This window comes from Octopus sinensis, linkage group LG8 (assembly GCF_006345805.1).
Source record: "Octopus sinensis linkage group LG8, ASM634580v1, whole genome shotgun sequence".
Classification (NCBI taxonomy): domain Eukaryota; kingdom Metazoa; phylum Mollusca; class Cephalopoda; order Octopoda; family Octopodidae; genus Octopus; species Octopus sinensis.
Window position 1 is genome coordinate 87,250,238 of NC_043004.1, and position 22,181 is coordinate 87,272,418.

The window sequence follows — 22,181 nt, forward strand, 5'->3', positions numbered from 1 at the left end:
GGACTGACATTAGGAATAGTGTCCAGATCTAGAAATCTTGCTAAAGCAGATACTGGAGACCAACACAACCCTCAGGCTTGTCAGATCCTGCCGAATTGCCCAACCTATGCTAGCATGGGCCACAGACATTAAATGGTGGTATCAATGACACTGACGAAAATGATAACAACATTATAAAAGATCTATTATTGCTGATGTCTTTCTCCTTTCACATGCGATTAAAATGATCCATGTGCAATGAGAGTCTAGCTTTGTATCTAAGTGGAAAATAGCATGAAGTTCAGAACATTCAATTATTGGAATATATTTCAGCATTATTATCTCAGTCTGTGTCATCATTCTGGATCTTCTACTTTTATGAGCTTAGTAAACCACAAATTTCCAGGATTCCTCATTAAATAAGAGTTGGTCACACACATAAGTATTCTCTGTATGGGTTTTAGATTCTCTTTCATTAGTCCCTTAACTGAAGCAGTAGACTTCCAAGAAAACATAGAGCAACTAGTATCTCCTTATTCAAAATCTGTTTTTATAACCCTCTATGCATAGCATAACCCACATGCCTGTGCATTAACTCCTATCTAAGGCCCAGTTTCAAATGACCTGACTTCACTTCATTCTATGTTTTCATTAACAACAGGTATCTTCTACTATCACCACATAAAGATATTCCAGCTAGTATTTGTCTTCTAGTCACACATACCTATATCATTAGAGATTCTCCTGCATACATCAACTAATATCTTTAATACCAGCTTCTCATTTATATTCTGCCTTTTATGTGAGATAACTTAATGCATCGATCAAATCGTACTCAAATTATTTCCTTCTTGCAACTTCAGATCTTCCATATTCAGTGTCCATGTCTCATTTTCAACTAACATATCACTCTCACACATACTTCTTACCTTCCACTTGAAGCAAATACAGAGACATCATTTGTTTCCAATAGCAATGACATTTCTCTGACTTTGTTTCAGTCTTTTCACTGTAGCTACTGTGTTAAAATAGACAGGATACAAACATTACTGAAAATGCAATTAGACACAAATATACATAAATAATATTGAATATAACTTGTATGGATGGAGATCTTGTCACCATCAGTATGGTCGGAATAGAAGTGTTTGGCAGCAATATGCATTTGGAGATTATGAAGGTAGTTAGTTCTGTAGTGTATATATCCACTTATATCTACATCATCATTTCTACCAAGAATGTTGGTTAGCTGATCTTAATGGAGTCATGTCCCTTATTTATTGTTTTCAGAGTTGCTCCAGTCCACTCTGCTGGCAAAAATGAGTTGTACTTGTAACTCAAAGAACCATCCTTGTTACATTTTGTATCCTGCTAAATCTCTCCACCACTGCCACATTAATTACATTAGCAGGCTGTTCTATTGCTTGGATTAACTGGAATCCTTGTCATCATAACCGACAGAGTGCCAGTTGTGTATATATATATATATATATATATATATATATATATATATATATATGAGAGGGCAGATAGCCAAGTTGATGGCATGCCAGACATCCCAATCAAGAGGTTGATAATTGTATGATTTATAAAGCAGGTTCTACTCCTATTTGATGTTTGAATGCTTACCTAACATACAAATTTAAGTTACATATATATGTCTGTGTGTGTTGAAACATATCAACTGAGGAAGGTCATGCATGAGGAATGCTTTTCCCATTAAATGTTATGCAATGTTCTGAAATGTATGTGTCTCAAGTGCTATCCAAATATCATTTGGCTTGACTTCATTATTATAACACACACACACACAACACACACACACACACACACACACATATGCACGAAGCATTCTACTTGTATTAGAATGGAAAAATGAGACATTAAACTTTAAAAATATGTAATCATGATCAAAATTTCCTTTCAGTTATAATCTCATAGCAAAATAAAACTTCAGTATTCTATTAGTAGCTCATCAATCTTCTAAGGGACAGAAACTTATGCTGTCTCCCAATAGGAACTGACCCCCAGAAGGATGAGCTACCGAACTAGACCCTGTAAAGCATCTTGTTCTGTATCTCATTGTTTTGAGTTCAGTTCCCATCAAAAATCTCTCTGTTACTGATCCTTGTAATACCAACTCACCCTTAGTTCTATGATACCATCTTCCTATTTTAAAGAGATTTAAATTAAAACCTTCCATCAAAATTTCATGTTAGTTTACGTTCTGAACACTAGCTTGATACTGACAAAATTATTTTACGACATACACTTGAAAGAAAGTCAGTTTATTTCCACAGGAATATTAGTAGCAAAATGGTTAATACCAAATTTATTGATTTAATAGTGATAACAGTTTCTTGTATTAGCACAAGACTACAGATTTGTAGGGAACATATCATAGTTCATTGAATCAATCTCAGTATTTTCTTTACTGGCACTTATCCACTCTAAAGAGTAAAAACAGGTCAAGTCAAAAATGTAATCACAATAAACCCTCATTATTTCTCTCATATTCAGTAATAATTATTAATATTTTGCGCTGCCTTACTCTAGCCACAGGGCACAATAGCTAGTTCTTTGTCTTCATTAGCTATACCCCTAAATATAGGCTTTGTAGTTAGTATACTAATGTATGTCTGTTGTTAGCCAAAATAGAAAACATATGCCAACACAAGGTTATCTGGCCAATATAAGGTTAGCCAATGTCATTTGGACTATATTCAGGAAGATAAGTATACAAGTCAGTAATAAATACTGCAGTCACATCCTATACCCAGTGACTAAACATGATCAATAAAGTATACTGTAGGGTATTTTTGAGAATAAATTTAACAGATGCACCATTTGCATGAAGACATAAAAGGAAGAGGAAATAGTGTTAACATATTTAACATAGTTAGCAGTAACGAGCTAATTAGAAATGGGATCAGATAAGAAGGTTAGTGGAATCAAAACCATGGTTTGGACTCAGTTTAACAGTGTGGCAACTTTGGCAACTGGAGCTTTATAATAGACTTAATTGTGTGGAAATCCAGGCTTCAGTGTCTGTTTTGGCATGGCTTTTTTATGACTGGATGCCCTTCCTAACACCAATCACCCCCACAGAGTGGACTGAATGATTTTTATGACTGGATGCCCTTCCTAACACCAATCACCCCCACAGAGTGGACTGAATGATTTTTATGACTGGATGCCCTTCCTAACACCAATCACCCCCACAGAGTGGACTGAATGATTTTTATGACTGGATGCCCTTCCTAACACCAATCACCCCCACAGAGTGGACTGAATGATTTTTATGACTGGATGCCCTCCTAACACCAATCACCCCACAGTGGACTGAATGATTTTTATGACTGGATGCCCTTCCTAACACCAATCACCCCCACAGAGTGGACTGAATGATTTTTATAACTGGATGCCCTTCCAAATGCCAACCACTTTACGGTGTGGACTGGATGCTTTTTACAAGGCACCAGCACTGGCACTGTAGAAGAGGTGCATGGTTACCCGGTCAGAGAGAGAGGGGGAGTGATCAAGAATGTGGACAGAAACAGGTGTGTTGCTGTAGAGGAGATACATTGTTACCCAGTCAGAAGGAAGAGAGCAAGAGTGCAAGAGAGAGCAGGAGAGAGGTGGTGGTGAAGTACCAGGGTATACTCACAAAGAGTGGGGATCAGTATATAAATGGGATGGTAGCATAGAGCATGGTGTGAAGTGCCTGGGCATACTCTCAAGGTATGGGGTCAGAATATAAATGGCAGGGTATCATCAAAGGTGGTGTGTGAGTAGGGAGTAGAGACTTCACATGGATGCAAAGAGTGTGAGAGTGGGGAATGCAGTGACTGGTGAAACCTGGGTGTATAGAGGGGGTAGGGGACAGGATTGGGGAGCGAGTGCATGAAAAGAAGAAATATGAGGAAGAGAAGAGATGTAGTTTGGTCTGTTGGGGTAGGGTGTGTGAAAAGTTTTATTGTTACATGTGGATGGAAAACAATGCTTCTAGAACTGAGTTTCACTGATGTGGGTGGGTCTTCTCAAAAACCTCATATCATCAGACATCTCAGTCCATTATCATCTCCTCTGTGAGGCCCAACATCCTGAGATCAGTCCCCACCACTTTATCCCATATCTTTCTGGGTCTCCCTCTTCCACAGGGGCCATCCATTTTCAGTGATCCATATTTTTTTATACAGCTGTCTTCATTCATATGCATCACATGTCCAAACCAATGCATTCTTCTCTCTTGCATGGTGCATCTGATTCCTCTTATTCTCAACTCATTTGCACTTTGTTGTACATGCAAACTGATGTTGCACATCCAACAAAGCATACTTCCTTCATTCCTCTTTAGTTTATGAATGTCTTCTGAATTCTGACCATGTCTCACCACCATGGAGTATAGCCATTTGTACACAAGCATCATACAATGTATCTTTGACTCTGAGAGAAAGTCCTTTTGTTGCCAACAGGGTTAATATCTCTTTGAACTTCCTCCATCCTATTCTTATTCTAGAGACAATAGTTTCAGAACACCCTTCACCATAAATATATATATACACACACACACACACACACACACACACACACACACACACTTGAATACTGGAAGTAAAATAATATGCTTATTTCTTAATTTCGTAATAGTACTTATTTCTTTATTACTTAATAGTACTCAAATACCAGGGGTAGAGTAATATACTTTATTTTTTAATCTAAACTGTCTGATAAATGGGGACATGAAACTCTGAGTAGAAGTTTTTTTGCGATATTTTTGTGATGGTTTTGCAGCTTTAATAATAATAAAGTATATATAAATATATGTATGTATTTTGTGATGTCTACAATATATAAATATTCTGTAAATGTCTGAAGAATTTACAGACTTCAGGAGAACATGAAATAATTCTTTTTTGGAACAGTGAAACTTGTTGGAATAAAGCTGTAAATAATAGCATGTAAATATTGAGTTAAAAAGCCCTTTGGATAGAAAACATCAAGTGTGTGTGTCTGTGCTTATATTTTTTACTATCCTTGATGAAGTATTCCAACTTCACTAAAGTTAATCATTGGTCTTTGAATGAAGTGATTAGTCTGTAACCAGCATCATCATTGTTTAGATATTCTGATATAAAATGCATAAATACGATATTTCTCTAAAATATTCTAATTTTCTACACCAACTGGTTTTTAGCATTGTACATTTACTTAGTAACATTTTCATTGCTACTTTGCTAAATACATTGAAGTCTGCATTTTACTGATGAGGTCCAAATAAGACAAAAACATGTCATGAGATGCCTCCCATTCTTGCAGGAAAAATTTAGTCATTGTAATAATATCGCAATTATTATCTCGTAATTATTTTTAATTAGCTTTTTGAAGCTCACTGCATTAAAATTTGATAAACATACTGTAGGAGTCTGAGAGAACTATTCTTGATAACAGACTGGAAATTAAATACAAGAGTACTGGCAACTGAACAAAATATAAGGACTCACAAACAGAAATGGCATGGAAGTTGAGAATTATTATAATGAGCTTTGAGGCCCAAAGAATCAGCTTGAAAGTATTCTATGTCTCTGCAATGTACAACATACAGAAGCCTGCTCTTCTGGACAAATCTCATATCATATAGAAACCATTGACAGAGCCAGTCTTCTGTCTTGATACACATTAAAGTCTCTCTAGAATTAAGGCGTCATTGATGAAGTACAATAGACAAATGACAGTGTTAATTATTATAAAAAGTAAATATAAAGATAATTGCAACTGTAATTATTCTTAACTTTCTTATTATTTCATTTTGTTTTCATCATCATCATCATAGAACCATTTTCCATACTGACATGGGTTGGACAGTTTTGACAGGATCTATCAAGTTGCAGGATTGTGTCAAGCTCCACTGTTAGCTTTAGCATAGTTTCTAAAGATGGATGCCCTTCCTTATGCCAACCACTTTTCACTGTATACTTGGTGCTTTATTCACGCCATCAGCACTAGTGCGATCTCAGTGGTCCAGGCTCTCATTCTTTCTGTCTATATGCACTGTCAACTACCAAAATAAACTGTTTTTGCTTGTTGCTGCTGCCTAGTCCCAGGTCAGCTCTAACTGAGCAAGACTTGTGATCAAAGACATTCCACTTATAACCATCCTATTTTGCCCCCAATAAACCCAGGGGCATATTATTCAATATGTTGTGTTTTAAGGCAGTAGGATGTGATTTACTGAAGAGTTGGCTGCTGATTCTACCCGGTCAAATCACCTTGTAGATTCTGCCTCGTTTAGTCATTCTGCGAAAAATCAAATTACCACTTTCATTTCATACTTGAGTAAATTATGTTAAAAAGACAAGAATCAATAAAAAATATCTGTTGCATCAAATCATGCAGATTGTCTATTTTGGCAGAATCATATGTCTCAAGCCACCAGTGACTGAAAAATAAAAAAAAATGGATGTGGAATGCTTAGACATGATGTGATGTTTTTTGCAGCACGTATTAATTTTAACTACTTCACAAAATAATGCAACAGTAGCAGAAAAACTATTGATTTAGATATTAATGGTATTTGCTATTTATAGCTGTTATTATTTCAACAAGTCATACACACCAAATTATTAATAAAATTGTTATTTCTAACCTAAACCTCTTCTCATATATTTATATTAATTTCTGCTGTCTTGTAGGTGCACACAAATCAAGACATATTCCTGGGATAATGCACAAGTAGTTTTAGTGGGCAATAAGTGTGACTTGGAAGAAGAACGTGTGGTGTCTACTGAACGAGGAAAACAACTGGCTGATCAGCTAGGTAAGTGGAGATTCTTTTTTTTTTTAGTGAGGAGGGTTGTATTTTGTGGAAAGGTTTATGACATTACAAATTTGAATAGCTGTTTGTATGGGCCAGGTGGTGAACTGGTCAAACCGTTACCACAGTGGACAGACAAAATGCTTAGTGGCATTTCTTCTGACTCCATGTTCTGTGTCTAAATGCTACCTGTGTCAACTTTGCCCTTCATCCTTTTGGGGTTAATAAAATAAATACCAGTTGAGCACTGGGGTTGGTGTAATCAACTTAGTTCCTCTCCTAAAATTGCTGGCCTTGTGCCAAAATTTGAAACCAATATTTGTTTGTATGCGTATATGTAATATAAAATGATATTGATATTTATTGATTTATGTTTAAAGTATGTGAACACTTGCAAAAACAATTTCACATCCGTCTTAGCTTTGTAGGGGAGATCAATATGGGAGTTTTGGTATACAAGCCTTTTTCTAAAGGCATGAGAAGCAAAAGTGAAACAGTTTCACCTAAAAATTGAAGTTAGACAAATAACTTTTTTATTTTGCTTAGGAAGAAGAGCTTGTAGCCCTTTTCAGAAAGCTGAGTCAATGGAGAGGAGTTACAACTAGTTAAAATCTCCAGGTAGTTTAAATATACAAGTCACCAATATCCAAGTAGCTAAAAAGTGTCAGCAGACAGACACCCAGAAATCATGACCTGAATGTGGCCTTGCCCTCTTGGAATGTAAGAAGGGAAGAGCCGAAACACTTGCCTGAGGTGGGTTTCTTGTCTGAAGACCTTCTGCTGTTCAAGTCTCTTGAGAGTTTCTTACCATGATACGAAGGAAGAGAGTATTCTCAAAGTGGAACTCTAACCCAAATGCCTGATATGAAGTGACTCCACTGAGGGCATACAAAACCAATGATGGTGTTAAACTGGGTGACAGATTTAAGTCCACCTCAAATAGGAAATAAGAGGAGCAGCATTTGAACTGAAAACATAAAGAGATGGAACAAATTCCACAAGGCATCCTCTCTGATGCTCTAACAATTCTGCCAGTCCACTGCCTTAGGGTGGTACATTATTTGTTGAGCTTTGAAGGTTGAAAAGCAAGGGTGGCTTCAACAGGATTTGAACTCAGAATGCACAGAACCAGAAGAAATACTACAAAACATTTAATCCTCAACTTCAACCAGGGCTTCATCACTCCTGAAGGAGGAACCCCACCATGGACTCCATCTACTGTTGTCTGTCTCTGACCAGTCATGGTCATGTAGATCCCTGGTAGCAGGTGAGATCATCTTGCCATTTTGTTTTTAGTCATCCTCTTAATTTTGTCCAGCTATACAATAATTTGCTGAAACTGAGTATTTTTATTCTGATCAAAGACAATTACCAGCATTTTTCACTTCATCCTTATAGTATAATTCTTCAAGCTGACATTATATTTGGAACTAATTCTCCTCCTCCTCATCATCATCATCATTTAATGTCTGTTTTCCATGCTGGCATGGGTTGGATGGTTTGACAGAATTGACCAGCTGAAGAGCTGTTCAGCCTCTATGTCTGTTTTGGCATGATTTCCATGGCTGGACACCCTTTGTGATGCCAACCACTTTACAGAGTGTACTGGGTGCTTTTATGCAGCACCAGCACCTACCTGAATATGTGGAAAGGAGATTTGAAGAAATGTCCATTTGAAAGAATTATATTACTTTCAATTTAGAGCTAACTTCCTTCATTCTATATTGGTTTCAAATGTTGGTACAGCAATTTTGGTGAAGGGAGTAAATCAATTAAATCAACCCCAGTGATTAACTGGCACTTACTTTATCGACCTCAAAAGGATGAAAGACAAAGTCTACCGTGGTAGAATTTGAACTCAGATCTGTAAAGACATGAAATGTTGCTAAGCATTTTGGCCAGCATGTTCACAATTCTGCCAGCTTGCCACCTTCTTCATTCTATATTAATAGCTATAAATTTATATTATGTTAAGGTAGTATGTTGGCTAAGTTGTTAAGAGTTAGATTGCCTTATGCTGTTTGTCTCACTCTCTGTGCTCAGAGTTCAAATACGACTGAGATCAACTTTGCCTTTCATCCTGTCAGAGTCATTAAATAAAGTTTTCGTTCTGTATTGGAGTCAATTCTTCTCTTTCTGAAAGAAATTAACTGTGATTAGACTTGGAGAGGGATGAGCTCTGCCAGGTATAAAAAGCATATGTGCATACATAGATATAATGCAACAAAGAGTGGAATGACGCCATTATCATCATCATCATTATTATTATTATTTTAAATCCACTTTCCTTGTATTTGTTGGACAGATCATAGTCTTAGTCAATTTTTATTCATAATAATCCTAGATGACTGGAAACTGTGTCTCACTCATGTGTTCTATTTTCAGCATGGTTTCTACTTATGAACATGTTTCCTATCAGCAACTATTTTCCATTATGAATTGGTTGCATTTCATTGTGACACCAGCACAAGTGAGGTTGTTGTATCATCAACAAAGCTAATCAATCTTCTCTCTGCTATGTTGTCTCTGTTTATTCACCAGTCACTTTGCAGAGTGAACTGAGTACATTTTATCATGGCACCAGTAATAGAGAGGTTGCTTTGTTCCCTATGAGACTTCTTTCCTCTCAACTCTATGCTGGATGTCAGAATGAAAATTAAAGTATAAATATTAGATGTCATCTGTAAATGTAACTAATATTTGACAAATAAATATGGAAAATCTTTTAGTGAGGAGGGAAGGGAATGTGCTTGACCCAGGCTTCTGAGATTCATGGGAGAGAAAGAAGAAGATGTCTTTAAGCCAGAGGCCTGACCTGGATGCTTGCAGTATTTTGGATTCCAATAAAGGTGCCTGGTGTTGGTGTTAAACCAGGTGACAGGTTAAGTCTACCACCCAAGTAGACCATAGTGGGTTCTGCCAATCTACCATCTTGAATTGGCACCTTTTTATTAACTCCAAAAGGTCAAAAGACAAGTTTGTTCAAATTAACCTGTTTGTGTATGTATGTATGCATATAAATGTTGATTTTTGGTTTCTTCTCTTTCCTATTATATACATTGTATCTGCTTTTAACAATTAAAATAATCATATTTGTCTCTTGATAGGTTTGGAATTTTTTGAGACGTCTGCAAAGGAAAATATCAATGTGAAAGCTGTATTTGAGCGATTGGTGGACATCATATGTGATAAGATGTCTGAAAGTCTTGATTCGGATCCTACTCTTGTCAACAGCCAAACTAAGGGAACTCGTCTGACAGAGAACCCCAACCCGCAGAATAGTAGCTGTCAGTGTTAGACAAAACCACTGCTCGTCCTCCACTTCCTTTTTCTTATCTCCTTTTCCTTCTCTTCTTTTCTTCTATTTCTCCCCACTTCCCCGCCTCACATTCAACCTTCAGTTAATATTGCTGGCCAAAAATGTAGCTGGACTCATGGGTGTCATTAGTGCCACCTAGTGCCAGATTGAATGCATCAGGGGGAAGTTATTTGACTTAGGAGGTCTCTGTGTTCTTTAATTAAAAAAAAAATAAAAATAAAGTTACTAAATTTCCAATTTGTTAATTTTAACTGCTGCCAACAGTTGTCATCATTTAGTGTATATGGACTATCATTCTTTTAGAAAACAAAATTTAAATTCGCTTTTTAAAGGGAATTTGAAAATTTTTTTTTCATTCTATTTAAATGGGGCCAATATTTGATTTCTAAAGTATTTTCTTTTAGTCTTAAAAGCAATTACAACTTATAGGACTTATTTCTACCATTTTAGCATTGGTTTGCTATCAAGATGGTCTGTAAGGCAAAGCATATTGAATGGTGAATCTAATGAAATACAATAGTCTCTAATATCACACATAATAAAAATGTAGGTAGCCTTCTTCATGTTGCAATTTAACTTTGATACTTAATCAATACTCATCTGTAGCCATAGATACCGTATTCAAAATTCACTAAACTCATTCTTGCCACCTTCAGCTTTTTTTCACAGACATGGCAAAAGAAATCTGGATTAAATTGCCCAAGAAGACAGCTAATAAATTTGCAACTTATCATCTTGCTGATCTCCCGAGTGTTGTTATCAACGCTCTTCCGGTTATATTTAGATGCAAGCAACTGTTTGCAATTTGCTCTAAGATTTTTGTTGCAAATCAACACCTACTTGGTAAAGCCATCTGCCATTCTCCAGAATCCTCCCAATATTCTTAATCGGGATTGTTCTTTGTCTTGTCCAAAAATTTTTAAAAATAAAAAAAAATGTCGCCTATTTCAGCATCCTGTCTGTTTGGTTACCAAACCAATTACTATTGTTATTCATTGAGATTATTTACCCTCTCTCACACACACACACACATACACACACACACACACACTCAAACACCTTCACACACAAACACACACACAAATATGCATTTGATTTACATTTTGTTTTGTTTTTTGTTTTTCCTTGCATAATGGCAAATGCAATGATCAAATGTTGAATTAATGAAGAAGGAATATTTAAGATACTAAGTTGAGAATAACATTCCATTTAAATAAAGCACCATATACCAACTGATTAGTTGCTACTGTAATAATTCCATTTTTTTTTTTTTTTACATAATACTGAGTACTTCATAAATATTAGTATCGCCTCATATAACTACTGCTTTCTATCTCTATCTATTTCTCTCTGTGCTCCTTCTTTCTCCCTCTCACTCTCTCTTTCTCCCCCTCCCTTTCTCTCTCTCTCTCTCTCTATCTCTCCCATCTCCACTGTTATGACCCATAGCATCCATCTCATATGTTACAGTTGTTATAAATCAAAAAGAAGAAAAAAAAGAAAAAAAAGATGTGTTACTAGTACAGATATTTCCGGGATACAGTGATATGTTTCTGGAATAATTTCTTTCTGACCCATTTATAAAATTTCCACGGAGATTATTATCGTTATGATTATTATTATTATTATTATTATTATTATTATTAATATTATTATTATTATTGTTGTTGTTGTTGTTGTTACAACCATTCAACAATCCTGGCAGTGGCTTATGTTAATTGACAAACATTTAAGCATCTAAGAATTATGGCTAAATTTTCAGTTTTGGTTGCTTTGTTCAACTGTTGTAGATTCCAATGTTTTATGAAATAAAATAAATTAAGAAAAGTGTTGTTTGTAAAAAAAAAAGTAACAATAATAAAGAAAGCAAACAAAAAAGATTTGTAGATCAAATACAGTCACAAAGTAAATATAAGTTACTAAAGTAAGTACTTTTAATTACTCTTTTGAAGCTATTACCACAATTTGCATATTTGAATTAATTAGGTCTTTAATCTTTTTACCTGGTAACAAAAGAGCAAGCAAAAAAAAGCAAAGAAATGTACAAAATATACTATATTTCTGCAAATTACATATTATTATTATTATTATTATTATTATAATTATTATTTTTATTATTTCTGATTACTCATACTATTAGCAAAGCATCTCTCAAAATTTGCTCTCAATTTTTTTCTTATTTTGTTATTTTATATTTTAGTGCTGCATTTGTTTGGATATTTTCTATTTATTTCTGGTCATTTCTGTAGAAATGTTAAGATTTGTGGAAATTCTATATGTGGAATATAGTCCCAGTTTTGTGCTTACTACACTTGTGGAAATTGGTCAGTTACAACATGATGAGGTCAAGCGGATAAGCTACCTATATATATATATATATGTATATATTATATATAGCTCTGTTCTTTCCTTGTCTCACAGCTGTCAGTTCTGCTAGTGTTGATAAAGCCAGCTGATTCTGTTGGCGGCAACCATCTGGTTTGCCTCTTCAATGGTTGTTTTCAGAGTAACAGGTTATTGATATATACCTATTCATTGTTAAACGTGTCATGAAACTTTGTTGTGGGCTAAACCTGTTTGAAACGTAGAAATATGGTGAGGCTGTGATTACATTCACTTGCCAGTGATGGAAATCTTTTCGCAGTTGAGGATCAGAGCTGAACACACCCACTACTCTTGCAAATATGCACACAATTTGATATACACTTGCTTCCCAATATATGCTTCTCTTCATGCACACATACACATGTTTGTGTGTGTCTGTGTCTGTGGGCGTACATGCACATGCATACATACTTACAATTAACCTAGAGAGCAAAATCATACTTTAAACTGTGTTGTTAAATTTGGAGAGAGGAATTTTATTATTTTTCTTAAATCTTTGTAAATTATATTACTCTTAATTTTAAGTTCCCTGATACAAATTATGTATTCCTAGTCTCCACTCTTCCTGGTTTTCTGCTCTCTTAGTTATAATACTTTATAAGTGTTTGCTGATTTCCATAGACCATTCTTTTCAAGTTTCTCTTTCTATTCTCTCTTTTTCCTATGTTTTTTGCAAGTTCCCCCTCATTGTGTCCTTATTATATTTCTTATGAAAGGAAATACTAAAATTTTTCACTTTCATAACAAAAAGCTTTAAAAAAAAATAAGAGCCAAATTAACTCTGCACAATTTATAACCTCAAAGCTTAAACATTCTGTGTAGTTTAGTGTTTGCAATGAAACTCTAAATTTCCAAGTAAAATGTGTTTAGAAAATGCATTATTCCTTTCTGAATATTCCCTTCTATCTTGTTTCATTTGCATGTATGTATGTTAGTATTTAAATCAATACCATACATGTGTAGTTAAGTTAATCTTTCAGAACCATAAAATCTGATGCATTCCTTTATCAACAAGCAAATCGGTGTTTATACTTCCTTGTTGATTGAACATTTACATTCCACTGAAAGATTCTAAGATCCTTCCTTCTCTCTCTCTCTCTCTCTACTCTTCACCAATGTCAGAAATATTTCTCGATTAGTGTTTAGCTTACCACTGGGCAGTAACAATCTATTTGGTGCAGTAAAACAATCATCTAGTAGCATATATAGACTTCAATAATCTACATTAAACTTGCTTTGTTTTCTAAATAGGAACAAACAAAGCTATATCTGATCCCTAAATACCAATACCAATCACCATTACTTATAGTGCCTATATCCCAGCAAGGGCAAATGTTATCTCTCTTATATTCACTGCAACTAATCTATGCCCTCTGACCTATGTTTTACTATTTTTTTTAATTATTTCCTAGTTTGTTTGTTTTTTGGTTGTTTTGTTTTCTACTACATTAAAAAAAGGTGCTTCTTTATGATATTTGAAATATATACCTTTTAAATCAATTAACAACATTTAACTAGCAATAACCAAATCTCTCTTTCTCTCTCTCTCTCTCTCTCTCTCTCTCTATCTATCTATCTATCTATCTATCTATCTATCTCACACACAGACTGGTCATGTTAAGGCGAAAATAAGCATGAATTGTCTGACCACCTGAAGTTATTCTGGACCAATCACAGTGGGAAATAAAAAGAAAAATTGATTGATAGGCATTAAAACCTGCTACATTTTAATTCCTGGTCTTGTCTTACACTCAGATCACTGCAAACCCATCTTGAATGATCTCCTAAATTATGACACTATTTCATACCAAAAGATGAGAATCCCCTAAATCAAAAAAGGCTGCCTCTGGTACCTCTCTTAGGTCCTTTCATCCTTACATGACCAGGGTCTGGTGGGGGGGAGGGGAATGTATTTCTTTGCTTGATTCTAATGTCAGTGTAGTAGTTATTCTGTTGTCATTGCTGTTAACATTGCCATTGTTGTCTTCTAATTCCCTTGTATGGTGTGCTATAGAACTAGCAGCACCCAGCTAGCTAGTGTCATTTGTGTGTCAGTAGAGCGCTCCCAAAACACTTGTTTCTGAAACCTCCTCTGCTCTCCTCACTGGTCAGTTGAGTCGGTCAGTCAGTCAGTTGGTCTCCCTACAATGCCGGTACCATAATTCTGGATAATCTATGTATTTTAGAGATCATGATCTGTCTTAGCAGACAGTGCAATAAAGCTGTTCAGTACCTATATCTGTGTAGTTTGTGTTTTTATTTCATTTCTGACAACAAATCATATGATTTAACATTTATTGTATAAATAAAAAGAAAGAAATGACTTTGTTATTTCTGTGATATTTTGTTTCCAGCTTTGAATATATTCCCTCCAGTTAAAGACACTTCATTGCAATGACCTTAAAGTTGAAACTTTGTTACATTTCCATAATAATTGTTTTGTCGTTCAACATGAACAAAGGATGTTTCTTGACTTGTGCCAATTTCACTAAATCTTGCTATTAAAATTTAGAGGTCAATGAGTTCACTGCTAACTCAGTTTCTATAAAATTTGTCCATTTCTTTCTCCAAGTATGAATCAAATAGGGACAAAAGGTCATACGATAACTAATTGATAAATGAAAAAATTGCTTATCAATCGCATAATAGGAGACAGTGTTTGCTGGTGTAGCTTCAAAACTTATGAAAAATCAATAGTTGCCCTTTTGCTGACTTTCAACTATTAGTCACAATACCAGTCAATAGTGTTTGATGTGCTGGACATTAATAAACTCTACAAAAGAAAAAATTCTTAAAATTTGTATAATATATTTCTAGTAAATAACTATCTAACATGTCTTGCTCATAAAAATAGTTTCGCTTTAACAGACTTCCATGGTAATTATGAAATATTTAGTGTGAAATTATTACTCTGCTTGTTAATCTAAGAGCAGTTTCAAGTGATATTCAACTACAGAAAGAGTTTAGATCATATAAAGCTTTTGACCATTAATGAGGGTGAAAGCTACCTATTAATCTGTTCTAATGATGGCACGCAAATCAAACAGGTCAGTGACATCAAGTACCTACATTGCTGACTATATTCATATAGTCCTGTCATGCAAGGAACAAGCCTATATTATTTGTAACAAACTTTAAAACATTTTGTAATTAAGTATTTCAAATTCAGTAAGGCTGGCTTTTGAAGCATGTTCTAAGAGTGTCTTCTCAAGGGAATCAAAACCTGGACTATGAAGAAAGAGCTTCAAGATCACCTTGATGGTACATACATGATCTGGTGAAATACATTTTGGTTGTGACCACCTGAAAAGAAGATTACTTCATATTTTAAAAGTAATATTCTGGCAAGTTATTGTAATATATATATATATGGGTATATATTAAGCTGCTACAAAAAATATGAAACTGAACACAAAAACTTTAATACTTTTCTTCTCAATCAGCACAACAGAGATTCTATGAATCTTTGAAACAAAGATCATTTGTTTTGTATTTTTTTTTCCCATACTACATGGGTTGGATAAAGACTTATTACTGCAACAGTTTTATTGCCAGGTACCATTCCTTATCACTAACCTATTTTACAAGTAAGTGATATTTTCTTCTATTTGTCTCCAAAATCACAGATCAAACAAAGTAATACTGGTGGGGTTTTTTTTTTCTCAAATGATTTTTTGCAAAGTGTAAACATTCACACTCGCACACACACACACACACAAACATATATGATGGGCTTCCACACAATTTCTTTCTATTAATTCCATGTAGAAGGCATTGACCAGCTCAGGCCTTGCCTAATGTGCCACCCAGTGATTACAAAGCAATCTCCATATCTATATAATCAATCTATACAGAATCCTAGTCAATCAAATATGGATTGATTAATGTACAGGATTAATAAATCACAGAATTATGCAATACCAATGTATCTGAAACACATATAAGAGGATTAAAAATGTATAATTCTCCATACTTTTGTGTTTTTCTGCTATACTCTGCAGCCTTATCCTGAATTTATTCAACATATGAACATTGGTTTTACAAATTGGACAGGCAGTGGGCTCAGTGGAATGTAATTTTACAGCTACATGAGTTGTAATAACTTTCACTGGTAAGTTTGGTTAGCCAAGTTTGACTCCTACAGAGTGCTTAAAAAGTATTCACCTGGATATTTTTAATTCTTTTTTCATGTGTAATGGTATCATATATATATTTCTGTAAGAATAGAGAAAACACCATAAATAGTTTTTGATAGCCATGGGTTACCAAAATTATTTTAACAGTTTCTTCTTACATATACTCACGAATTCAGTTCTCACATAGTTTTATCAGAGGGAAACTGTGTACATTGTACAGGATGTGACAAAATATTTCCCATATTTCACAGTCAAGAATAGCTACTCCGAGAATTTTTTTTCTTGTACCTTGTGTTACAAATTAGAGTAGCAACAGATGATATTTTTACCAAGAAGTTATGGTAGAGCAAATAAATTTTTTTTTTTTAATTTACTGAAAAGCAACCCAGTATGACATTTGCAGCATGGTGTTTGATTCGTTTAGAAAATTATGGTTCTACAAGTCTAATAACTGAAACAAGATAAAAGATGAAAGAACATGGAACACACTTTGAATACACACAAGTATGGCAATGTGGTTAAGAAGTTCACTTTGCAACCATGTGGTTTTGGGTTCAGTCCCACTGTGTGGTACATTGAGCAAGCATCTTCTACTATAGTCTTGGGCCATACGTTGCCTTATTAGTGAATGTGGTCAACGGAAACTGTGCAAATGCCTGTCGTGTATGTGTTGGTCCCATCACCACCACTTGAAAACTAGTGTTGGTTTGATTATGTCTCCATAACTTAGAAGTTAAGAAAAAAAGACAAATACAATAAGTAGCAGACCTGAAATAAAAAGTACTGGGGTTGATGTTTTTTTTCTATTAAACCCTTCAAGATGTTGCTCCAGCATGATTGCTGTTCAATGACAGAATCAAGTAAAAAAAAATTATTCATTAAAGCATCTTGAATTATCAAAATGAAACCTCTTCCTCCTGCATCTCTTTACCTCAGAGCTAACTGGATTCATGTTACTTCCACTCAAGCATTCTTCTCTCATACTAATCACTGACCAGTTGTTCCTTCCCAGAATTCCCTCCTTGCTCATATTTTTCCCATTGGTGTTGACTTTCAAAGGTTCAAAAGGAACATTAATGACATTGTTATCACCACTCTCGGAGGGCATCCAAATCGAAACCCTTTCTTACATCTATTGAAAAGGGCTCTGCTCCTTAGAGCTAGCTGGACTCATATTACCTCCACTCAGGCAATCCCATCCCACTCATCTTTTATAACCCTTGTTATATCCAATTTCCCATGCCCCCTCACTAATCATTATGCAGTCATTCCTTCCCAGAATGCCTGCCCCTCTTGAATTCCCTTCATGCATTTGTTGATTTACAAAGGTTCAAAGGCATCAGCGCCAACCATTAAGACATCTTGAACAATCAAAACGAAATCTTTTTCTTTTGCTCCTATAAAGGTCTCTGTTCCTTGGAGCTGGTTGGACTCCTGTCATCTCCACTCACGTATTCCTGCCTCATTTGTCCCGCCTTCTTTTATAACCCTTGTTGTATTCAACTTTCTAGAACCTACATTAATCACTGAGCTCAGTCATTCCTTCCTAGAATGTTGGTCCCTCTTGAATTCCCTCCTTACACATATCTTCCCTGCTGATGCGGAATTACAAAGGTTCAAAGAGAAACATTAATGGCATCAATATGAAGTCTTGGAGGAACTGCAAAAAACCATGTGTACTATTCCTTCCTTCACAAACAGCAAATGAAACAAATTTCTAAAATTACTCAGAAGCAAAGTTTGGTGTCACCAATATAAAATTTATTTACTGTACTTTATCTGATGGCTCAGTTGCAATTCATCAACTGAAGCACCTACATGAAGAGAGGAAGAGATGTGATCAGCAACTCCCTGTGGCTGTTGTTCAGGGTGACTTTCAGTGACACAGGATTTCCTATCTTATATCAATCTTTTCAGCTATGTCCACTCATATGAATCTTGTCAGCTGTGTCCACTCCCATGAAAAACAATGTTCTGGAGACAGAGGAGGATGAATATCTTGGAGCGATGCTGCCATGACCGTTGATGGGCTATCATAAGCAAATTATCTGATGGCATAAAAGACACAAAGATATATTAGCCGTTGTGAGTTCAAATTCCGCCGAAGTCAACTTTGCCTTTCATCCTTTTGGGGTCGATAAATTAAGTACCAGTTACGCACTGGGTTGATGTAATCGACTTAATCCCTTTGTTTGTCCTTGTTTGTCCCCTCTATGTTTAGCCCCTTATGGGTAATAAAGAAACAGATATATTAGATGCTAGGGCCAGTGCTACATAGTGCTGAGCCCAATTAGAGAATTATCAGTGAGACACTCTACCCTACTAAAGCTGAATATTGATGTTTTATGCTTCATGTATTACACCAGTCCCAACCAAAAAGTGTTGAGGGCTTGAGGCTCCATCATTAACCACAACGATATGTTAAAAATTCATCATAACATCTTCCACTTGAGCATGTGTGTGAGACCCTATTTTGGTGCAGGGCCCAATTTTAACAAATCTGTCTAATTTGCTTAAAACCAGCCCTGTTAGACACACCTCCATTTCAGCTGCACATGTTCAAGGAAAATGTCTTTGGTGCATTAAAGCATATGATATAGGCCCAACTTCACATATAGGACCCAGGCTATTTTTTTGAGATAATTTTTTGGAAAAGTAGTGTCTCATATGCCATTAAATACAGCATTTAAATTATTTCCATTTTACAATTTATTAGTTAATAAATAAATGTTAACTTATGCTAATTAATGTTAATTCAAATTATTTATTTATGCAACTGTTTGAGTTAAGCAGATTTCTCTGACATATTGCATAATAGTAATAATTTCCTATTGTTCCAATGAGGAAAATGTAAGTTATATAGAGTAAAGATATATTGATATTAACTACATTTTTCTGAAAAAATATTGCTGTACTGTTTGTCTAGTTTCATTGATGACAATATTATCCACTAGTCTTCTTGAGACTATAGCAGAACCTCTATATCAGTAATTCTCAGTGTAGGGTATATGCCTCACTGTTGGGGCTTGGGAGAATTGTGGTGGGGTGAGAGATCCTCTTTTTTTTTTTTTTGTGAGACATGGAATTGTAAATATCCTTTTTTCACAGCAAACATACTACACCTATACTTTTTTTCCAACCATTGGTGGGGCATACATTTTTCTGAAAAGTTATAGTGGGGCCTGGGAGAAAATAGGAAGGGAAACATTGCTCCATATGTTGTCTAAACCTGCTAAAAATGGAGCAAAATATTCCCCTAAATTACACCTTGCAGTCTTAAATAGAGAAACAACAAAAGCATGGATTGTCACAGATGGAGTATCTCCAATCATTAGTTGTCTCTGTCAGGGTTAACCTAGACCTCAACATTATCATCATTCTGTAAACCTTTTGATGAGTGGAATGTTGTTCCTATAAACAACAGTTGTAACATTTTCATGAGATCTCCTGTCATTGTCATTTTTCCATGCTAGCATGGATTGGACTAGACTTTTTTAAAGCATTATTCTATGATTCTATGGTCAGATGCCTTTCCAAATGTTTTTTCAAGTAAATTTTATTCTACATCTTTTAATTCCAATCTTCCTGCAGCTGAAGAGAGAAAAAGTATTGGGCCAAATATCTCCTATAAAAAATAATGGCACAAAAATTAATGGTAAAATACTTCATTTAGGCTTTGTGTCTGCAAGATATTTTGAGGATAGAATGGAATCTTATCTATTTACAGAGCAAAATATTACCAAGGAAGAAATACCAAACTTTTATAAAAAGTTTAAGTATATTATCCACCACTGATCTTAAGCCAATGAGACAGCCTTTAAGTCACCTCATGATCTGCTAGAAATAACAGCAGCAAAATTCCTACTTAAATTGCACTTTACTGTTTAAAATAAAAAAAGTGAACAGTCAACATTGAAGTAATCTTTGATCATGGGTCTTCTCAGACAGGGCTAAAATCAAGCTATGGAATGATGTTTTGTGATTCAAATCTTACCAAAGGCAACTGAGTCATATCTTAGCAAGAGATTAACAAAATGACAGACCAACTCCAGGCATGGGATACCATATCAGCAGGATATTTTACATAAAGTCAAAGTAACTCATGTAATTTTAGCTGAACATTAAGACTATGTCCAACAGAAAAATTCAAACTCGTACATTTCATATTAGTGTGTCAAAGAGTTTGACTTATGGTTTCTTTTAATTCATTTGATACACACCCACCTAAAACTGCTCCTGGTTCTACAATACAAACTTCTTGTTTTAAAGTAATCTAGATTTTAAACCTTCCATCAAAATTTCAGGTTAATTTATGTTCCAAATGCTAGCTTAATATGGCAGTTATTTTATCAAATTATTCATTTCTTTCAAAATTAATTAACCCTTTATCTGCAATTTTAAATTGTCATGCTAGCATGGAAAAACAGACGCTAAACGATGATGATGATGATGATGACACCGGCAAAAGTCTTCATGGGCCAATAGGTGGGGGTAGTGCAGTGCCAGCTACACCCAGTGAAAATTATTCATCTGCACAGGTACTTCCTGTATTCCAAATCTTAGTAAAATCATTGATACATATATATATGTATTGGCAGGAAATATGTCAGAGTATCCAGTCAGCTGCTGACAGGGGCGACACCCGTGGGATGTATGCTGGTTTGAAGAAGGCCCTCGGTCCATTCGCAACCAAGTCAGCCCCTCTGAAATCAACTACTGGAGATCTCATCAGGGATCAAAGCAAGCAAATGGATAGATGGGTGGAGCACTACTAGGATCTCTACTCATGGGAGACTACAGTGGCTGAGGCTGCAGTCGAGAGTGTCAAGATCTTGCCAGTCATGTGCGAACTTGACAGTCCGCCATCTATAGCAGAGCTCACCAAGGCTGTTGACTCCCTAGCAAGAAACAAGGCTCCGGGAAAAGACGGCATCCCCTCAGAGATCATCAAAGCCGGCAAAAACACCATCCTGCTTCGGCACCTTCATGAGCTTCTGTGTCAGTGCTGGGAAGAGGGTACAGTCCCTCAGGATATGCGGGATGCAGACATCATTACGCTTTACAAAAACAAAGGTGACCGTGGTGATTGTAACAATTACCGTGGAATATCTCTTCTAAGCACTGTTGTAAAGACCGTTGCCTGCATTACCCTGGCCAGGCTACAACTACTTGTTTCTCGAATCTATCCGGAATCGCAGTGTGGCTTTAGAAGAAGCAGATCAACTATCGATATGATATTCTCCATACGCCAACTTCAGGAGAAGTCCAGAGAGCAGAAAATGCCATTATATATGGCCTTCATTGATCTGACAAAGGCCTTTGACTCGGTAAGTAGAAAAGGCCTCTTCATCCTGCTCCAAAAAATCGGATGTCCACCAAAGCTGCTGAGGATCATCAAGTCTTTCCATGATGACATGCAAGGCACCATACAGCACAACGGTTCAACATCAGCTGCCTTCCAAATAAAGAACAGGGTAAAGCAAGGTTGTGTCCTCGCTCCTACATTGTTTGGCATCTTCTTCTCGCTCTTACTCTTACATGCCTTTCA

General features: G+C 35.6%; 1 protein-coding gene across 9 annotated transcripts in view; it reads left to right on the forward strand.

Annotated features, from left to right (window-relative positions):
• LOC115215217 (ras-related protein Rab-3) overlaps positions 1 to 14,735 on the forward strand; it is a 309,114-nt gene extending 294,379 nt beyond the window's left edge. For all 9 annotated transcript variants that reach the window (XM_029784430.2, XM_029784429.2, XM_029784432.2 and 6 more), the window contains 2 exons: positions 6,672 to 6,796; positions 9,901 to 14,735. In XM_029784430.2, coding sequence (XP_029640290.1) covers positions 6,672 to 6,796; positions 9,901 to 10,091 — 316 coding nt within the window. In that variant the 3' untranslated portion in view covers positions 10,092 to 14,735. The remainder of the gene's footprint in view (positions 1 to 6,671; positions 6,797 to 9,900) is intronic.
• The last annotated feature ends 7,446 nt before the right edge of the window (positions 14,736 to 22,181 follow it).